We start from the raw sequence: 21,971 nt of genomic DNA, 5'->3' as shown, positions 1-21,971 counted from the left end.
TGCCAAACTCCACAAACATGAGACTTGGGTAAGAGTGCGATAAAGATGAGTGTTTAGCGAGAAGGAGCACCAGCGCGCTCCCGAAGGGAGGGGGTGAGAGGACCGGACAGACAGAAAACCCGGAAAGTGGGCACCTCAATCAGTACAGTAATGCAGTTATTTTGAGTAATACACAAATTACGTCATCATGGCCATTATTGGTCTGGGGATTGTACTTAATGCTTACAAATTCAAGACACGTGACATGCTCAGAAAATAGAATTAATGGAAGACATGAAAACAAGGGCATCAAAGGTTTATTGGTTTTATTAACAACTTCACAAAGTTGAGTGTATGGTAACACTTCAAGTGCTACAGTATAGTGCACAAACTCTCCATGTTTCTCCAAGTGATAAATGAAGAGACATATGCAGACAAACAGACAGATGCCAATGATGAGAAAATTAATGAGAGTGGAAAAAGTTATATTGATCTTCCTAGTAATGACGTCCATGTATCCCATCTGTGTGGTTCTGGAGAATCCCTCTCACAGTCTAGTCCACAGTTACTGTTCTTCTTACAAAGGGGAAGTGCTCAAAGAAGCCCTGCATATTACAACACAGTTAGAACAACCCAAAACAGATTTGTAAACATTCATAAGACAATCCCAAACATTGACCTAAACATTCATCCTCATGTTGTTTCCTTTTTCCATGATACAGGAAAGTTGAAATTGAAAAACTGTACTGGTCACTCCTTTCTACACAATTACAATGAATGGAGAATGACGCTTTAAAATCTTAATTATGTGCTGGATCTTTTTAATATACACTGTAAAAAAAAATCTGTCAAATTCACGGTAAAATACTGGCAGCTGTGGTTGCCAGAATTCTACCGTATAAAATACAGTAGCAACGTTTTAGGTTTTACGGTTTTAACTTAAATTTACAGTTAAATACCGTAATTTCTTTAACTGATATAATCTTAATATACCAACCTATTAAAGTACTGAAATCTGTTTTGTTCTTTTGAAATACACTGATAACCACCAAATGCAGGTGATGATGAGAAAGTCACATGATGAGCCAAAGCCCATCACAAGCAACTTTTAAACAATAGCATTTACAGAAGGTGCAGATGCAGTGTCATTCATACAAGCACTAAACACCAACATGGTGAGACTCCTTAAAATAAAATATGCTATAAACATTAATTTAACAACATTAGATGTAACATACAATCCTAATAAACATAACTGATAAGAAAAAACTAAGAAGAAACAGTTATTTCAAAGAAAAAACGTCAAATTCAAACAGAATTTGAAATGGAACGCAGGGAATTCTGGGAACATCAGTTTACGGTTTTTCCCTGTAAATTTTACAGGAAGTTTCCGTTAACCATGTAACAGGTTTTTACCGTAGCATTTTCACAGTTTTTTACCGTTAAATCACGATCATTTTTTACAGTGTATGTATACCTGTCAGAATAATTTATTCACCAAAAACTCAATATTATGATACTGATTCATGGCACTTTTTTTGCCAGCTTCTGCTGTGTGCCAAGGGAGAAATCAAGTCATATAGATTTGAAATGAAATTAGGAGAAATTATAAATTGAAAATAAAATGACAAATTTCAATTATTGAACTATTGATTTAAACCTTGTGCTGTGTTGAAAATGAAAATGTGTTGAAAAAGTGTTGAAAATGTTGAAAAAAACTGTTCTTGGTAAAAAAAATAACAACGTGCTTTTAAAAAAAAAAAAAACATTTAAATTGACCTTAAATAGGGTGGTGGTCTGGAGAACTCCAGATGTGCAGCACATTTCACGAATGGAGTGCATGGCAAGTTGTGGTGCCCCGAGATCTAGGACTGCCATTCCTAAACGAGCTGCTAAAATCGGCCCAATTGTTGTTCCACATGGACTGTCATTCCTGACCATCACATCCTGTGTTAGGAAAAAAAAGGAGATTTCACTTGACGAGATCTCATGCTGTTTCTAATATCAATGTCCATTCCACACAGAGAGAAGCGAGCTCATTTCTATCCGTTTTAATTGAGCATTCAAAAAGGGGATATGGTGTCCTGGTGACCAAAGCAAGATTTTTTTTTTTTTTTTTTTCCCACCCTTTCTACATCATTCTGTTGCACTCTTCTGTTTATAAATCCCACACGGTCTTGAGAGCAGCTTGTTGCTAGGAGCACTGTTCATGCAGTTAGATGGTATGTAGACAGATCACATTCTCTTGATATACACAAACATCAACAAACACTCTAAATCCCTACCAACAAAAACAAACCACAAAATACCCTTCTCTTAGATTACACCTCTGCAGAGCAGTGATACTAATTTTAGCTTAGTTTATGAGGATCACTTTAACTCAATTATATGGCAGAAGACTCTTGGGAAGGACAGATGGTGAAGCAGGATGTAATGAAATATAAGGGAGGGGGACGGTTCTGCTTACCTGCAGAAATACACCCACTTTTCCAGCAATCTCTCGTAATATGGCAGCAGTTACAGCAGTGGTGGCATAGCGCTGGTTACTGTTAAACTTTATGACCGGACCCTGATCCAGGACACACAATGTGAGAGATTTAGCTGATTGGGCTGTACTACGATCTTCATGAATAGGAGGAATTGGTGTGTGTGTGTGTTTGTTACCTTGTGAAAAGCCGGCCTGTGGTTTTCCTCATGTTTCTCCCTGTAAAAAGAATGATACGTCATATGTATATAATACCTCACAAAACTGAACATAAATGTTCTTGTATTTGTGTTTATGAGGGGCAATGGCTTTTATACTGTATTTTCTATCCCTCTACCCTAAACCTACCCCTCACAGAAAACTACTGGCAATTTTTACATTTTGAAAAACTCAGTTTAGTATGTTTTTAATCCATTTGCTTTATGGTCCATGGTCCTCATAAGCCATGTTTATGTTGTAATACCCATGTCATTCTGCACATTTGTGTCCTCGTAAACCATATATTCAAGAACACACATAGAGTAATGGCAACTTGGAGAAGAAAAAGATATTCCTGGTAAGTGACTGATACAATTTTTTTGCACATATACATACAACAGTAAATATATATTATATTATATATATATTCACATTACATATATGGACATACTACTGTTCAAAAGTTTGGGCTCTGAAAGATTTTTTAAATAAGTCTCATGCTCACCATTAAGTCTCTTATTTAATAAAAAATAAGGACAATTTTAATATATTTTATAGAAATGCCCAAGACTTAAGATTTCATTCATTTTTCCAGAGATTTAAAATAATTCTTGATAATCCCAGGTGTTTCTCATGACTGGGAAATTTGATCGTTATTAAAACAATACCACAAAATCCAGTGTCCCCATAGTGATGATAGATGTACCAGTAAAAACGTCTAACTTAAGTGATACCACAGAAAAAAAACAAGTTGCCATAGTGACAGACTGACTGGTAGTTAGGGTGTGCAGCATGTGCCATGTCCGCACTGATCATGTAGGACAGTGGCACTGCCTCCTGAAAGGCGGTCAGATTGTCAGGAGTCGAAGCTAGACGCCGCAGAATCAGCTCAGTCAGGTTAGATTGAGCTCCCTGAGCGCTCTCAGATCCCACCTATTGATAAATAAAAAAGCCAAATTGTTTGGGTGAGGAGACTAGAGACAGATGGATTCAGAATCTACGTTTGCTCATAACTGCATTTCTGTCTCACCTCTTCGTTGTCATATAGAGTAACCATACGAATGTTTGGATCTTTTGCTAGAGAATCAGGTGTGCTGGAGTCCATGAGAGCCTGGCAGAGAGGACATAATTATGTATTAATTATTCATCATCACTCCTCAGATCATTTCTGAGTGAGTGAATGACTGAATATTTAATAAGATGTTGCTCTGTGTTCTGTCGTACCGTGAGAGCACAGAAACAACTGTGCAGGTTGTCCAAACGAGGAGAGAAGATGAATTCTTCATAGACACCTCCTAGTGCCTGCAGAGCACAAAAACATGTCAAAACTCATGATAATCAGTTAAAAAGCCCCAGTGAGAACCCATAGCTGCTGCTCTGACAGTTATTTTATGTGTAAATCATATGGAAATGAGAGCTATTAGAGCTCTTAGTCTTGTTCCTTCGAGATTCTCTAAAGTAATGTTTCATTCTGCCGGTAGTCCCACTCTCACATTTAAAGGCTTTTCTTCAGTCAGCTAAAAATAACAACAATCCTCTTTGCTGAGCACAAATGTACCCTGCATACTAATCCTCTTTATGTCAGCACTATTTTGTGCAAAACCTCAAAAAAAGAAAGAGAGCAGAAAGCTAAACTGAAATCTTTTGGGTATTTGTCTAACATGAAGACAAAGCGACTTACGCCAGGCTGCGTGTCTGCCAGACAGAGCTCAAAGTCCAGTAAAGCATTTGGCTCGACCCCGAGCTGTCCACACAGCATCTGGATCAGTGGAGGGTGATGCTTCTCTGCCTGAACACAGCAAAATAATTAGAGAAGATCCTGCGATCGGAAAACAGTCAATATTTTACTGTGCATGCTCACGTCCCATTTTTACATTTAGACTGCTTTTGCCATTATATAATATTAATGTTTTAATAACTCTTAAATGTATTTTTTAGCTAATCTTAAATGATCAGTTTTTAATACTGTATATTATAATGCTGTGCTAAATAAATTTGTAGCATTTTTAAACAAATGAATTTGTGTTTTATTTTTAATTTACTTAAAATAGAAAATAATTTTTTTGCCCAAAAATGAAAATTCTGTGATCAGTTACTAACCATTCTAAAAGCACATCAGATATGGGAAACATTAGATATGGGTGCTTGCTTGGTGTATGACAACCAATGAGGTTTGTTCTCGCATGTCACGCAAGCATGCTTCCTCAAGCTCAAGGTTTGTTCTTATGTTTATTTGTGAACAAAAGCCTCAAATAAATCAGCAATCATATCTCTTTAGAAGACATGGAGCAATCTGTTGGATTAATTTGGATTACTTTTACGATGTCTTTATGAACTCTTTGAAGCTTGAAAGTTTCGATGGATCTTCATTTGTGTTTTGAAGATGAGCAAACGTTTTGTGGGTTTGGAACGACATGTGGCTGAGTAAATATCTTTTTAATTATCCTTTTAATATTGGTCTATCCCTATTTTACAGTGTGATGCATTATGTTGCTGAATATGTCAATTATGTCATTTGGTTCCACAGAAAGCACATACTTCAACTTTAAAGGGATAGCTCCCTCAAAAATTTAAATTCTGCCATCAGTTACTCACCCTCATGTCGTTCCAAACCCGTAAAACCTTTGTTTTTTTGTGCACAAAGAAAACAAAAATAATTACTTTAATTTCCAGGTCTGTCCAGGTACAGTTGAACCAATGATGTCACATGGACTATTTTATCGATGTCCTACATTTCTGGCCTTGAATGTGGTAGTGGCGTTGCTGTCTATGCAGGGTCAGATAGCTCTCGGATTTCATCAAAAATATCTTAATTTATGTTCTGAAAATTAACAAAGATCTTACCGGTTTGGAACGATATGAGGGTGAGCAATTATTGACAGAATTTTCATTTTTGAGAGAACTAACCCTTTAATCAGACTTGTGTTGGTTTGTTCGCTTAAACCATTAATTTGTGTGATCTTACAACGGATGTTGCATTACTGGCATCTCCACAGGAGGCAGACCCTGTTTCCAGTTCCTCCTGTATGGCAGTGGCAAGCAAAGGTGCTCTACAACAGACACACAAATGCAAAATCAGCAGCATTCAAGCATGATTATACACATCTGTCTTGTACCTCCAATCTGTCCTTTCCTATGACTTACAGATGGTTTTCCTTGTTAGGTCCAAACGAGTCGTTAATGTCTCTCTGAAGGTGAATGGCCAGATGGGGGATCCTGAGGATGGGACGGGGAACATGAACCAGACGCTGCACCAGCTTGCCTTCACTCTGAATAAAAACATACAAACAGACAACACTGGTAAAAGTGAGTGATATTCATATATAACTAAAGATTATTACACACTTTAATTTTACAGTTCTGTATCACAGAGGCTTACCTTAACCATAACACGACCTGCGATGGTCAGGTCACGATCAAACCAAGTGTTCCAGATTCCTCCTCCATAACACTCCACTCCTACCTGCAAGAAGCCTAACTTTGTCTTCTTAGAACGTGGCTTCACCTGAGAACACATGCACAAGAAATTAAGAATGATACCCGAATGCATCCTCTACGTACGTTAATGTGGAATACAGTTATCTGACTGATATAATGTAATTACTACACACAGCTACGGAACACTAAGGGAACTGATGATATATTTTATCTATCAAAGCCCTTTCACAGGGCATCTTGTGTCTATTCTTCTTCTCACCCTCAGACATGGGCTGTCCGTATGAGCCCCGATCATGGAAAAACCATTTCCAGGCTTGTAGAGACCGCCGACAGCAAAGGCAATAATGCTGGAGTAATTCCTGGTTACAAAATACTGGACCGAAAAAGATTACAGTGACTACAGTGGAAAAATAATTAATATGAGATGTTTATCATTCTGTATTAAAATAACACAGTAATGGCCAATGATATTTTATCCTTATTATTATAATGTGCACCTTTTAAAGTCATTCCCCCAGCTATATAAAAGTATCACAATAATACACAAGTAATCGACACGACTCCAGTTCATCAATTAATGTTTTGTGAAGTGAAAAGCTGTGTTTGAGATAAATCCATCATTACAATGCTTTTAACTTAAAACAGAGTCCTCTATCCATAATATTGCTTTCTCCAGTTAAAACTTTATCTCGTCTGAATGAGAGAAATATGCACAAATCAAGGACTGTGAAAATAGTCCAAAACAGTTCTAAATGTTTTGATTTGAGAGAACAACAGGCGATTAACTTTTGCACTGGAGGATGCGTTATTATGGATTATGGTATTTTATATGGTATTTGTATACAATTTAAAGTTAAAACAGCTTAATGATGGATTTGTTTTTGTTTTTTACAAACACACAGCTTTTCAATTCACAAGATGCTAATTGATGGATTGGAGTCATGTGCATTATTGTGATGTTTTAATCCATTACAGAGAATCCATTGGTGAGCAAGTGATGCAATGTTACATTTCTCCAAATCTGTTACAATGAAGAAACAAACTCATCGACATGTTGGATCTTCAGCAAATTCTAATTTTGAAGATAAATATGTTCAAAGCACACACACACACACACACACCTTACTGGCAGGTTTAATGTTCCAATGCTCAGACTCCTTGAGCTCAGTAAAACCAGCCTTCAGCAAGCGAGATTTACACTCCTCCACCACTGCGAGACAAAGGATGGAGGAAAAAGACATACAGAAGAAGGTAACGTCAGATATACAAAGTGTAAACTTACATACAATTAAACTCATGCGCATTCCAGTACAATGCTTACATCAGAGTGACATTACAAAGCCTGTGATCTAGGGAAAAAGTGAAAAACCATTCTTTCAGCGTCTAAATCAAGATCTATTGTCCATATCTGGAGCTCTATCAGCCAGTGAAGAACAATGTCCAAGAGCCATATCTAATCAGAGTGTAAAGCTAGTTAATCTAATTATAGTGTAGCTCAAACTTTAAAAAAGGAGTGAAATGTATGTATTTCAATCCAATTTACATATACAGCATTTCAATTCCATGTCATTCTTACCATGGTAAGGTGAAACTCCTTTATTGACAAAATTAAGAAACTCTTTGGCAGCAGCCTGCACAGCTTCTTTGGAGCTTTGCATTATGAAAGACTGTAAACATACAATAAACAATAAATGTAAGAAGTCAGTCATATGCACAGATGCAATATCTGCATGTTCTTATTTCGGAGATTTTTATTATTATGCTTTAGGTAGGCTAACTTTTGTACATGATGCGAATATCTGATCAATAAAATACAAACGCAAGAAACACACATAATCGATAGCTACATAACCAAACAACAGCCCTTGTAAAATACTGGAAATCCCACACGAGGAACACAATACAATTATCTACACAATCATAAGCACTTCTAAAGTTATCCGTCAAGCTTTCCTACCTGCATATATGAAGAAGTGGACTTTCACATTCAGGGTAAGAACGCAGGAAGTTATGGGGATTTACTGTAGTCTGGAAGCGGAAGAAGGCCCTCTAGTGTTTGGAGGGGCAATAGCTCATATTTTTTAAAACAATATTTTATATTAATATATTGACTCGTATTTTAGTGAAATGTTTAAACTTGTAAAATAAAATATTGAATAATAAATGGCAACTATTCAACCATTAAGATTAAAAAAAAATAATAAAGTCTAGATGAAAGCCTAAAATCTAAACCACTTGTATTTAAGAGATTCAAGATGCAAGATTTTTTATGTGTCACATACACAATTATACAGGGTATAACCAGCAGTGAAATGTAGGTCAGGTCCGCTCCAAGGACAGTGCAATTATATAGAATACAAATATTAAGAAAAAGACAAGTAGAAAAAATAAAAGAATAAAATAAAAAATATAATATAAATGTGCAGGTCAGTATGACAGTGTCTCTGTGTATTGCCTTGGTGAGTTTTTGGCTCAAGGTCTGCATATAAAGTCACACCAGAAGAGTTCAGCTGGGATCAGGACTTGGCTTTCTGTAGACCAGTCAAGTTCTTCCACACTGACTGAATCAATCATGCCTTTGTGAACCATGCCTTATACACAGAGGCACTGTCATGTTAGAATAGAAAAGGGTCCTGTCCAAACTGCTGCTATAAAATTAGAAACACAATTCCGTAGAATATCATTATATGCTTTAACTTTAAGATTTGTACTCATAGAAATTACTAAAGTAGTCAAACATGTTCATTAGAAGGGGGTGACCCAATAGTTTTGGCAATATAGTGTACTTCAGCATTACACAAATAAGGACATACAAAACTGTAGTCATTTTTCATCATTTATTATAACGTGAAATAGTAAAGAAGAATATGCAGTTCACATTTAGTTTGTTTCATGTCATGTGTACAGTTCATGTCATGGTTTACAGTTTCATAACACTGGGGCACATATTAGTCAGGGCACAGCACACAGTCACAACCTTGTCAAGGAACATCATATCCTCGTCATCACATGGAGCGATCATGCTCACCGGTACAGCTTCACTTAGCATGGTGTACTTTCTGCGCACACATCCAACCACCCTGTTCAATTGGACCCTGAGGTGAGCTATCTTGCGTGTCTCCTCCGCATCTTTTGTAACCAGTTTTTGTTTTTTCACCTCTGCACACATTAGTCCAACATTCTCCCCGATGTCAAACCCTCGATCCGCCAACACCAAGTCTCCAGGCAACAGTTTATGAAGAAGGCCACTGCTCTCAATAACATACTTGTCACTGACACCATCTCCCCACCCTTTAGAAACGAAAGCAATAGCTCCACGTGGTGTAATGCCAATGAGATACTTTAGCGTGTGCTTTTGTGAAGATGTCTGTGCTATAGCTCTCTGATTTGATGCTCTCTCTGCGTTAATTTCAAAGCAGTCCACGATTACCGCAACATGATTGCCAAAAGCTTCTACAAACTGTTGTAACATGCTGCCCTTCAAGCAATGTCTCTCTGGCCAGTGCACCAAAGGGCTGAGGTGTGTAAACATTGCACTTATGGTGTCTCTGAATGTGGTGGACACAGTCTTTTGATCTATGCTGAAGAGGTGTGCAATGTGCTGGATTGGCAGATTCAGCCTCAAACGCATCAGAGTTAAAAAGAGCATCTGAAAAGGTGAAAGATTGCGTCCTGTCCGTGGTAGGCAAGGAAGTAGCTGCGTCAGCACACCCATCAGAACAGAAAAACATGGCAGTCCAGTGTAGTACTTGACCCTCTCTTCATCATCTCCCAAAAAATCCTCAGACATTGTCTTTTGGGAGAGCTCTTCCTTCAGTAGCCTGTTCTCCTCTAATAAGCGGTTAATTTCAGCACGTCTGCAGCTACAAAAACTACATTCCTGCTGTTCTTCAAGTTCGTACGTTGATGCAGCTTCATCCATCTGTAAGCTCTGTGAAGCTTCATCCGATGGTGGCTCTTCATCCGATGGTGGCTCTTCATCCGATGGTGGCCCTTCATCCGATGGTGGCCCTTCATCCGATGGTGGCCCTTCATCCGATGGTGGAACGTCTACATCCATCTCCAATTTCAGGTCTGGTGGAGCTGGTGATGTTGCAGGTGCAGCGTTCTTCTGTGCGAGAGCTTCCTGTCTCTTTGACCTACGGGTAAACCGCTCCGGATGCGTCGCTTTGACCTCTGTGTGCCCGAGATGCAATGACGGCACCCAGTCAGGATGACACTCAAGCATTTCATAGGCTGGTTTGCCTGATCAGAAGAAAAAAATTATAATCATGACTTTTCTACATAATAATATGACTTATTATTATAACAATTTAGAATAACTGGATATTTTTCAAATGATGGCAAAGCTGAATTACTCTAGTCTTAATTACTCCAGTGATTCTTCAAAAATCATTCTATTACACTGATTTGGTGCTCAATTATTATCACTTACCAGCATTAATAATGGTTCTTATCAATGTTGAAACCTTTTAAAACTTACACTGCTGTTTAAAAGTTTGAAGTAAGCAAAACATTAAGCAGCAAAAATGTATTTTTTTAGCACTGATATAGAAATGTTTCTTGAGCACCAAATCAACATATTACAATGATTTCTGAAGGATCTTGAGACACTGAAGTCTGGAGTAATGGCTGCAGAAAATTCAGCTTTGCCATCACATTGTATACTGAAACGGCAAACAGTTATTTTAAACTGTAACCATATTTCACTATATTAATATTTTACTTTTTTATACAGTAGTAAATAAATGCAAATAAACGCAGTCTTGTTGAGCATAATGTTTCTTCCAGAACCATTAAAAAAAAGTGAACTTTTGACCGATAGTATCTGTATCTATGAAGCCAGACACTTGTGCAAAGTTAGCTCTGCGCCATGTTTGCACTGCTAGCGGCAAGCACGGAACAGTCTTGTTATTGCTTACCTGAGAGAAAATGCCGTGAACACACAAACATGTGTCTGGAAATGTTGTCGAAGGTGATGTCTTTGCGTCTTATGGCTGATACCCATGCCATGCGACGCCTCTTTGTTAACTCGGATATCTGATTTCCAAGGTGTTGCTTCCAAGCTGGAAAGCTGAAAAATCGCACTCCATTTAAAATGCGTTTTCCGTACCGGTCCTGAGAACGATTATTGCAGTTGATAACACAGCAAGAGTTCACCATTCCTGCGTGTTTTTGTTGTATAACAATAGAAACTCTGATGCCTGCCTACTAATTCTGTGCAGCTTCCGTGTCCTAAAAGCCCACAATGCTTTGCTTTGCTTACTTCAGCCTGAGGTCACGTTCTTCTTCTCCTCAAACCAACTTTAGGCGCACTACCGCCACCCACCGGACTGGAGTGTGGAGCAACTAATAAGCAGTAAAAAACACTAAATTCTCCCTACTAATCCAATTTCTTGAATAATTTTGATAATTGCACTTTATACTTTAAATTGTTCTGTATTTTCTTTCAAGAGGCTTTGGACACTGAATGTTTTTGTACCCATTCTATTTACTACCTTGAGTTGTAACCTTGCTTTTTCATATTTCTTGCAACATGCTCTATTGTTTCTGTCTGACTGCAATAATTACTTATAAAACGGATAGTTCCGGTCCTTGATTCTGATTGGTTGAGCCACGTTCAAAGCCATTGTAAATTACACTACAAACCTACACCTTTGTTTACTTTGTGTTGCTTGGCAACCACTTTGTTCCAACTATTCTCCAACCACAACTGTTTATATCATTCCGCGTCGTGCCTAACAACATCCCTTATCTGTGATAAATTCACTGTAAACCACGGCTTCTTGGGGCTTATAGCTTTATTATAAAACGGATAGTTCCGGTCCTTGATTCTGATTGGTTGAGCCAAGTTCGAAGCTGTTGTACTCATCCAACATACACTTTTGTTTACATCTGTGTGTTGCTCGGCAACCACTTTGTTGGAACCACAACCGTTTATAAGGAACTACATTGTTTGGTGGAAGAATAATGTTTTTATTAATATCATTACACTTTATTTGCTCTGTTTTATTTTGTGAAACCTTACTACGTATATGGAATAACCGTTTTATGAAAGCAATAAGCCCCGTGAAGCCGTGGTTTACAGTGAATTTATAACAGCTTAGGCCCCATTTACACTAGTGCGTTTTCGTTTTAAAAGGCATAACTTTTGCTACGGTTACGCCTGTCGTTTACACTACTCTGGCGTTTTTGAGGTCAAAAATGGAGACTTTTGAAAACGCTGCAGACCTCATTTTAGTTCGAAAAACTCCGGGGATGTGTTTCAGTGGAAACGGAGAAAAATGGAGAACAATGAAAACGTTCTCAAAAAACGTTTTTGAAAACGATGGCGTGGCTTACCACATTCTCTCTGCGTATCCTTGACGACCGTGTAAACAATAACATCATGCACATTCTTGTACCTATAGATATGTATAGCTAGATTCCCCATTCGACCGTTCCAAGCACACAGACGTGTCCGCCATCTAAACAAAACGCCGTTTTAAAACGAAAATGCACTAGTGTAAACCAGGCCTAAGGGGGTTATAAACCCCCACTTCGCGTCGTGCCTAACAACGCCCCTAAGCTGTTATAAATTCACTGTAAACCACGGCTTCTTGGGTCTTATTGCTTTAATTTGCCTGTTTAATGTTTTCCAAATTTAAATAAAGATTGGCTTATCCCACTAAGTCCTATTCGGATGTGAGTAATAATAGTATCTTCTTTTCTGTTCCTAAACTAATAAGTAATAAGTATCGCTTTTTATTTTAATTTTATTTATTTATTTTTTTCCCCTTTTATGTTTACTATTGAAATGTTGTTGTATGCATTTGTCAATTTGATTTAATTTCTGTATTTTCTTAAATGGGTGTGTATAGAGTATTTACAGAGTGTTAACTTTTAGTTTTAGTTACTTTTTCTTATTTGTAAGTCGCTTTGGATACAAGCGTCTGCTAAATGACTAAAAGTAAAGTAAAGTAAACTCACTTCTTCCCTTCCTCGCTATTGTAGACGTCACGTTCCCATTCTCTAAAACAAAATATAGGCTGTCAGTTAGGTCTCTGCTTAATGTAATAAGTTCTTAAATCACACAACAGTTTCATAAGAGCTTTATTTCAACGAGACATTGTGTATTTTCCTTATGTTTATTCATAGACTATTGGAATCAACTGACAGACAATGGTGTTTGGAAAAAGGTTTGGTTAACCCATTTAGTCCCAAATTTTTCCCAGACATGAAAATATCCAAATGATGTGTCATTAGTAACCCTTTGAAATAATCAATAATTATTTTTGATTTTTTTTTTTGGAAAAGTGTGTGAAAAATTGTTTTATGTTCGGTCACAATAGTGACCGGTAGGATTTGGAGAGTACTGAAATCACATATTTCTGCAGTCATAAAAATTGTTATACATCTTAGCTCAGCTATTTTAAACTGTTTGATCACATTCTAGGGTTACAATTATGCATACAAAAACCTTATGCAACATTGATAGGAACACTGAAATAAAAAACAAAAAAAAACATCACCGCATTTCAAAATTGTTACTTTTTTCTAAAATATAACATCTAATTTTTATTTCAATGCTATGAGTATTACATCATTATTGTAAAATTTTTCTAACATTTGAATTTTTTATTTAGTGCAATATTTTGTCATTGCAACATTCTATTGTCATTTTCACTTGACATTTGCCATTGGATTATATTGTAAAAAAAAAAAAAAGTTCATCATTATCCTACCGTCAACACGTTTACTCATTCTATGACCACACTCAATAAAACGGAATATATGCAAATGCTATATTAATACTAGACACCCGAAAGATAATGTGTAACAAAAATCTTTGTCATATCTTTATGTTAACATACTTTACTAGCCTTTTGTTTTGGAGCTTTGATGCATCCATCATCTGCTCAAGGTGCAAACAGTAAATAAACTGCTCTGGTCACGTGACAGTTTGCACTAATCATGTGAAACTGCACATATTTAATTAATTGAGACCCTTTATTTGTTCCATATTTGCAGGAAGTGCACTAAAACACCAGTCGATACGGTTTGTAGAGCTTTATAAATGAAAAACTTTTTTACGGTCACTTAAATGGGTTAATACCTAAACAGTATTTAATTACAAACAAGGTTAAAGAAGTATCATTCAAAATATACACAGGATTTATTCATTATTTGGCCAATTTTAAATCTGATATTGATTTTAATTGCTCCTTTTGTGTCAGTTGCCCTGAAATGTAGTACATTTGTTTTGGCATTGCTCTTTTGTAAAACTATTTTATGTGTTTTACATTATATGTGTGTGTGCTGTGTATATTTATTGTGCATATATAAAGACACACACATACAGTATATATTTTGAAAACATTTACATGTATATATTTATATTCATATGATATATATTATATATAAATATTTTTATTATATAAACCTAAAAAAAATTTCTTAAATATATACATGCATGTGTGTGCATTTATATATACATAATAAATATAAACAGTACACTAATATATGTTAGGTAAACAAAAACTTTTATTTTGGATGCGATTAATCGCGATTAATCGTTTGACACCACTCATTTTTTTTACATGCTAAATTTCATATTCACAAATGTAAGTTCTGCCAAAAAAAATAAATATATTTTTTTTCTTTTAGGAAGGAAATGGAGCATTATATTCATACGATTTTCTATGAAACAAAAAGCAGTTAAAAGTTTATTAACGCTGTAATATGTTTATAAAAATGTGTTTTTGTATACAGCCCCTCTAGTATATAATTGTTTATATCATGTATATTGTTTATATCATGTATAATGTTTGTCATATACATGTAATTTGTTCTTGTTATTAAATATAAATATATATATATAGACTATGCTATTGTTCTTGACGTAATACCAAAGAATGTTATGTTACTTTTTAAAGTCCAATTCAGTTGATATCAATATATTTTATTTATATTGATAATGTTAACATCAATGTATTGATGTTAAGGTAAAAATACTGCATATAGGATTTATCCAGATTTAAGCTGAACATTTTATATACTGTCAATTTTGTGGACATTAAATTTTTCAGTTATAGCACCCCTATGGATAGAATTTGACCCAACTTGTGGTGCGACCTCATGTCTTTAGTTTCTTTCAGTTTGGACTTTGCATTCAGAACTTTTACAGTAAGTCCATTAGTCCATATATATAATATATGATATAATATAATTCAGCTATGGGAAAGTAGAAAGCCATGGAGAAGCACAGCATGCATGTTCACTCAAAACAATAACCACAGAAACACATATCAACATTAAAATAATTTAAATGTACTGAGATGAGTACATAAACAAAATAACTGCACTTACAGTTAGATGTGTATGCCTATGTTTGTGTACTGTTGCCAGGTTGCAATACAATATTTAGAAACATGATCTGCCCCCTTCCCAAAGCAAGAGCACACACAGCGGGAAGTTAAACCGATGATTCACAAAACTTCATTGCAAACTATAGCATTTTCATATCATTTACATTTTTGTCTTATACCATTCTAAATAAGGAATAAGTCAAATGTTTTATCGAATGCATGAATTGCTAGATTTCAAGCTTATATCTGAATGACATTGGACAGCAATGTGCTGTATCATGCCCCTGAACTTTTAGGGTGTGACGTGGTTATTCAGTCACAGAACAAAAGAGAAATGCCACCGCTTCTATGTGAATAATCATATGGAAACATCTGATAGTGAAAGGTCACACTCTCTAATTAAAGCAGTTTCAAAGAAAACAGGAAATCTGTCTAACTTTGATAAACTCTTTTATCACTATTTGATATGCTTTGGCCAGCAATTATTTTGTACTTGTTTTATATTTATTCAGCTAATAAATTAAATCTGTCATCTTGAACTTTACTGTCACCTAGAGGCGCATCATGCAACAGATATGCTCCGTTCACGTGTTTTTGTGTCACACTATTTAAATGAGAAAACCATTGATGAAAACACCTTTAAATACAACACGTTTCTCCCTCGGTTTATCAAATCGAACATTCTCAGTATCCCTTGCTGAGCTCAGAGGCTTGTACACCTTATATAGAGCTGAAAGAGATAGAGGATGGGAGAAAAGGCGAATAAACAGGAGGAGAGTGGGAAAGTAGAAGAAAAGAAGATGTGTTTATATACTCTGTCACCTGTGGTCTCTCTCTCCTGTCAGCTGAAGGCTTCCAGAGAAGCTTTTGTAAAGATGGAATTCCAGTCCTCTTACACTGTCTATAAATAGGTTTGAGAAGAATCATGGACAGCCACCAGAGCCTTGTAACAATTATATGCCTTATTTGATCAGCTTACAAAAGATATGAAATCCCTGCACACTTAGAGATTGTATATGAAAACAGGCCTTTATCTCCACTTTTCAGCATATTATGATCATCTGCAGAAATACAGGTTTGTCATTACACGTACAGCTTTAGATTATTTCTCCTATACTGCTGCAGATCTGAATCAGGAGTTTTCAGCAGGAGTCTACAACTATCAGGTGGTATGCTAATAGTTTTATTTCAAAATATTATATGTGAAATAATGAAATTACAATGTTAAAGGGGTGGTTGATTGCAATTTCACTTTTTAATGTTAGTTAGTGTGTAATGTTGCTGTTTGACCTTAAACAATATCTGCAAAGTTGCGGCACTGAAAGTTCAATGCAAACATATATATCACGATATTTTAAAATTCTGGCCTACAAAATGGCTCGTAGGGACTACAATAAGCTACTTCCCGGGTTTGTGATGTAACGAACCCAGATAAACCCCGCCCCTGGGACTATGCAGCAAATCGGGATCAAATTGATAAACAATAAAGACGTCACCATTGTTTACAATACAACCGCAGCACATGCTGAGCTGAGGGGCGGGACGTTCAGAGGAGCGCTAGAGGCGGTTTAGCCAATCACAACACAATGGAGCAGCTAACCAATCTGAGCCCATTGCATATATCTGAGGGAGGGGCTTCATAAAAGCAGGAAATGATCCGTGTGTTTATAGGAGGAGGGACAGAGCGGTGTAGAATGAAGGTAAATTATGTGAAAAATAATGTTAGACTGCATCCCATAAACACAATCAAGCCAAGAAAAACAACAGTCAACCACCCCTTTCAGTTTACCTAGAAATAAAAGAATAGTTCAACCAAAAAAGAAAATTTACTCACCCCTGGGCAATCCAAAATGTAGAGATTGTTTCTTCATCAAAACAGATTTGGAGAATTTTTTTTTTTTTAAGTTTTATTTTTATTTTATTTATTTTATTTTTTCCTTTTTATGTTTACTATTTAAATGTTATTGTTGTATGCATTTGTCAATTTTATTTAATTTCTGTATTTTCTTATGTAAGGCTCCACCCATCCGGCCCAAAGAAGGTCTCCGGTGGTGGATGAAGGTTTCCTGCGTGCTCGGTCTTTCCAAATGTGCAAAGTTCTTCAATTTTAATTAAACTCTAATCTGACTCCATTTTATCATTTAATCTGACTCCATTTTAGTTTGACCTCGTATTTAGCTTGAAATACAAATTGATTGTTTGTCCATTTCTAATTTGTATTCTTCTGATATTTGATTATTCTAGTTAACTCTTGACTTTATGTTTACTCGTTCATTCGGTTGCTCATGTCTTTAACAAGGATGCAACGTAATCTACTAGAGTCAATAATTACAGAGTAGAACAGAATAAGGTCAAATGTAACAATTTATTCTTAGTCAGGTAAATACTGTATGTATTATCTCAATTCCACAGCAATTCAAAGAGATCAAATCATATCAATACAAAACATAGAATTCTCAAAGATAAATCTACGAGTAAAGAATGCAAACCTGACTTTATAGAAATACGTAGTGTGAGTATTGACACAGCACACTACGGGCTTCTGGCTACAGAAATCGCGCCTGACCTTTTGCCACATTCTCCTTAAGTACTTCAGACCAGAATAAACATCCCCCAAACTCGAGACAGGAACTAACAATTGTAATTTGCAATTTAATCAAGTCGAGTTGGCACCTTTTGGGACAGAAGGTAATTTGCATGAAAACCACTATGTTGGTCCGCCCTCTACAGTATGCAAAATGTCTCTGAACTCTTAGGATTTGTATTACCTTTTAGTTTACTTCTTATAAGAATGAGACCATTGTGCCAGTCGTCCTGAGACAATTCAAATGATACCAAACATGACTGTAAATAACACTTGCATTAATGTAGAATATTACATTCTTCTATTGATCATTCTGAGTGAAGGGAAGGATGGGTGATGGAAAGGAACTGATGCATATGTGAGAGAGGCATTTTCTTGTATTCTCTCTCAGTGGGGTGTGGAGACAGATGTCTGTATGTTAATGCACTGTGTGTGTGTGTTGTCCATCTCAGGAGTTCAAAGTGTCTGAGGTTCTGTAATCCTTACACTTAAATGGGTGTGTATAGAGTATTTACAGAGTGTTAACTTTTAGTTTTAGTTACTTTTTCGTATTTGTAAGTCGCTTTGGATAAAAGCGTCTGCTAAATGACTAAAAGTAAAGTAAGTAAAATAAATTTAGAATTGCATGATTTGCTCACCAGTGGATCCTCCGCAGTGAATGGGTGCCATCAGAATGATAGTCCAAACAGCTGATACAAACATTACAATAATCTACATGACTCCAGTCCACCATTTAACATATTATGAAGTAAAAAGTGTTTGGAATGAACAAATCCGTCATTAAGATGTTTTAACTGCAAACGAATTGCTTGGCTAAAATTTGAGTCCTCTATCCATAAATGCTTTCTCCAGTGAAAAAGTGGTCTCGTCTGAATCAGGAAAGAAATAGACATTAACTGATGGACAGGAGTCATGTCAGTTACTTGTGGATTATTGTGATGTTTTATCAGTTATTTGAACTCTCATTCTGACGGCACCCATTCACTGTAGAGGATCCATTAGTGAACAAGTGATGTAATGCTAAATTTCTCCAAATCTGTTCCAATTAAAAAAACAAACTCATTTACAAATTGGATAGCCTGAGGGTGAGTGAAAATTAGATTTTTTTTTTAAATATTCCTTTAATGTCAACCGAGTTAAGGTAAAGTTCACGATGTTTAATGGTCCCTTCCACAGTAAAATGTGTTAAAATATAACAACTATAAGTATATAAATATTTTAATTACTTTGCAGTGTCAGAATTACATACAGCATATGCAGTAATATGGTAGTAGGCTTTATATGCAACATTGAGTTTAATACAGTATGTAACATGGAATCCCTGCTCTCCATCATGTCCACTAGGGATGTGCATCTCCATAACTGAGGCCGATGCGATACGCATCTCGATGCATAGCCAACGATACGATACATTGAAGATACATATGAAGCAGCTAGCGTTGCGATGCAATTCAACACAATGCGATTCTATGCAATATAAATTGAGAAAATATGATCGCTTTTATTTCTTTGGTTCAGATAGACAACAAATCATAAATGAACTTATGTGTCTTCAGAATTCTAACACCTCGAGGCCTGTTTCATAAAACAAGTTTACCAAATAGGCCAGACTTATTTCAGTTAGTCTGACTCACTGTCAAATTATTTGGTTCCATAAAGCAAATATAACAAAGTTCAATCTCAGTCACTGTGGCTTCTTATGCTGGAAAGCTAACCTGGTTCAGGGCAGGCAAACTGACAGGCAAAGCTGAGCTCATTCTTTTTCGATTGCCACTGTTCTATAGAATCGACAGTGTTACAAAGATACCTCCACCACGATTAGTTTTAACAATATGCAACCACTTTATATCGACATGAAAATATTATTTTAAAACTGCCTAAACGCATTGTAGCAGCAAATTTAATCCGTAGAAAGCGTTGAGGTACTACCACAGCCCTTGATGCGCAAGGGACCGTCTGAAAATACCACCGACTGGGTTTAAAACGTCCAATGTATTGTAATTGAAGTGACTTTTACCATATAAAATAGCACACTGTCAAACTGTAAAGCTTGTATTACTCATAGTGATTTACTACAGGTGACATTTTTCCAATACTTTATTTCATATATGCACAGCAAACATTTATGTTCATAAACTAAGTAACCAAATAAACTATGTACATTCATAGTGTCCAGACTTACTTACTACAGGTGATATTTTGCTGATATCTCCCTTAATGTATGTACAGTACACAAATATTTTCATAAAAAAATACTATCACCAGAAGTTTTTTTTTTTATTAATGTTCCAAAGGTTGTAGTACATTCCTAGTTACATTACTAACTTACTAGAGGTGAATTTTTTTGCCAATTCCTCCTTTACAGTACGTACAATACATAATAAATTACTGTGATTCACCAAAAGGGTTTTTTTTCATGTTCCAAAGGCTGTAGTACGTTTCTGACTTACTACAGGGGAAATTTTTGCAAAGTTCTTCCTTACTGTACATACAATACACAATTATTCTTAGAAAACAATTACTGTGATTCACCAAATGGGTTTTTTTAATGTTCCAAAGGCTGTAGTACGTTTGTAGTTACAAGACTGACTTAGCACAGGTGAAATTTCCAGTATCACCCTCAGTGTACGTACAGTACACAATTATTCTTAGAAATGGCAAATTTCTTCCTTACTGTACATACAATACACAATTATTCTTTGAAAACAATTTCTGTAATTCACCAAAAGGGTTTTTTATGTTCCAAAGGTTGTAGTGCATTTGTAGTTATAAGACTGACTTACTACAGGGGAAATATTGCATATTTCTTCCTTACTGTACATACAGTAATGGAGATATTGCCAAAATTTCACCTGTAGTAAGTCAGTCTTGTAACTACAAACATACTACAGACATTGGAACATGAAAAACCCCTTTTGGTGAATTATAGTGTTTTTTTCAAGAAAATAGTTGTTCACTGTACATACAGTAATGGAGATATTGACAACATTTCCCCTGTAGTGAGTCATTCTTCTAACTAAAAACGCAGTACAGCCTTTGGAACATGAAAAAAACGTTTGGTTAATTACAGTATTTATTTCTAAGATTAATTATGTACTGTATGTACAGTAAGGAAGAAATATCGGCAAAATTTCACTTGTAGTAAGTCAGTCTTGTAACTACAAACGTACTACAACCTTTGTAACATTAAAACAATATTTTGGTGAATTGTAATTGTTTTCTAAGAATATTTTTGTACTGTATGTACAGTAAAGGTGACATTGGCAAAACTTTAGCTGTCAGTCTGGCCACTAGGAATGTACTACAACCTTTGGAACATAAAAAGCCCTTTTGGTGAATTACAGTAATTGTTTTTTTTCAAGAAAATAGTTGTTTACTGTACATACATTAGGGGGAATTTAAATATTTAAAAAAGTAAATTATTAAAAAAAATATATATATTTTCAGTCACTTTACCCACAAGGTATTTACTATGGCTTCATAAAAATAATTTGTATTAATTATTTTTCTTCGTTTTGTAATTAGAGGTAATTTGCAGACGGTCCCTAAAGCAGCCTAGGCGAATATCCAGCGAATATCAAACCTAAAACTAACTTTACCGCGTTTCGTGTAAGCCCACTCCTCCTGACAGCAAAATAGATATGTTTGCATGACTTTCTAACATTTACAGATGAAAAATATACTCGTTACATGTCAGTTATGCTCTGAGGAAAACAACGTCTCAGATGCATTAAACAGCACAAATATATTCGGTGTTTGCCATGGTGGATCGATTTGATCCATGATCGACATTAAGGGCTGCTTAAGAATAATCGAGCACAAATTAATTAGATTGTGTGAACTTACATTGTCGTTTATAACCGCTTTAGCCCCGATGCACCGAGCGAATCGGGGAATCTTCTCATCCCTAATGTCCACTAAAGAGAGTCCTTGGCCTGAT

At 35.9% G+C, this 21,971-nt stretch overlaps 2 protein-coding genes across 3 annotated transcripts; both read right to left on the bottom strand.

Annotated features, from left to right (window-relative positions):
- Positions 1–275: 275 nt before the first annotated feature.
- Positions 276–21,971, bottom strand: LOC306845421 (aspartyl aminopeptidase-like). Of its 2 annotated transcripts, none has more exons than XM_079378204.1 (15): positions 21,878–21,971; positions 7,677–7,767; positions 7,222–7,310; positions 6,360–6,473; positions 6,042–6,167; positions 5,807–5,931; positions 5,628–5,712; positions 4,344–4,451; positions 3,887–3,964; positions 3,693–3,773; positions 3,435–3,595; positions 2,644–2,683; positions 2,447–2,548; positions 1,759–1,926; positions 276–584 (listed from the first exon to the last, which is right to left on the bottom strand). In XM_079378204.1, exons 2-15 carry the CDS (start codon positions 7,756–7,758, stop codon positions 534–536), a joined length of 1,410 nt encoding a protein of 469 aa, XP_079234330.1. In that variant the 5' UTR covers positions 7,759–7,767; positions 21,878–21,971; the 3' UTR covers positions 276–533. The 2 variants fall into 2 exon arrangements, with proteins under 2 accessions (XP_079234330.1, XP_079234329.1); XM_079378203.1 differs by lacking the exon at positions 21,878–21,971 and adding an exon at positions 8,058–8,125.
- LOC306845395 (uncharacterized protein) lies at positions 8,923–11,680 on the bottom strand. Its single transcript, XM_079378171.1, has 2 exons — positions 11,023–11,680; positions 8,923–10,345 (listed from the first exon to the last, which is right to left on the bottom strand). The coding sequence occupies exons 1-2, from the start codon at positions 11,261–11,263 to the stop codon at positions 9,021–9,023; spliced, it is 1,566 nt and encodes a 521-aa protein (XP_079234297.1). The 5' UTR covers positions 11,264–11,680; the 3' UTR covers positions 8,923–9,020.

The sequence above is a fragment of the Barbus barbus genome (genome assembly GCF_936440315.1).
Source record: "Barbus barbus genome assembly, chromosome: 25".
Taxonomy (NCBI): Eukaryota; Metazoa; Chordata; class Actinopteri; order Cypriniformes; family Cyprinidae; genus Barbus; species Barbus barbus.
Note: the sequence above shows the minus strand (reverse complement) of the source record. Positions and strands in the feature narration are given on the sequence as shown.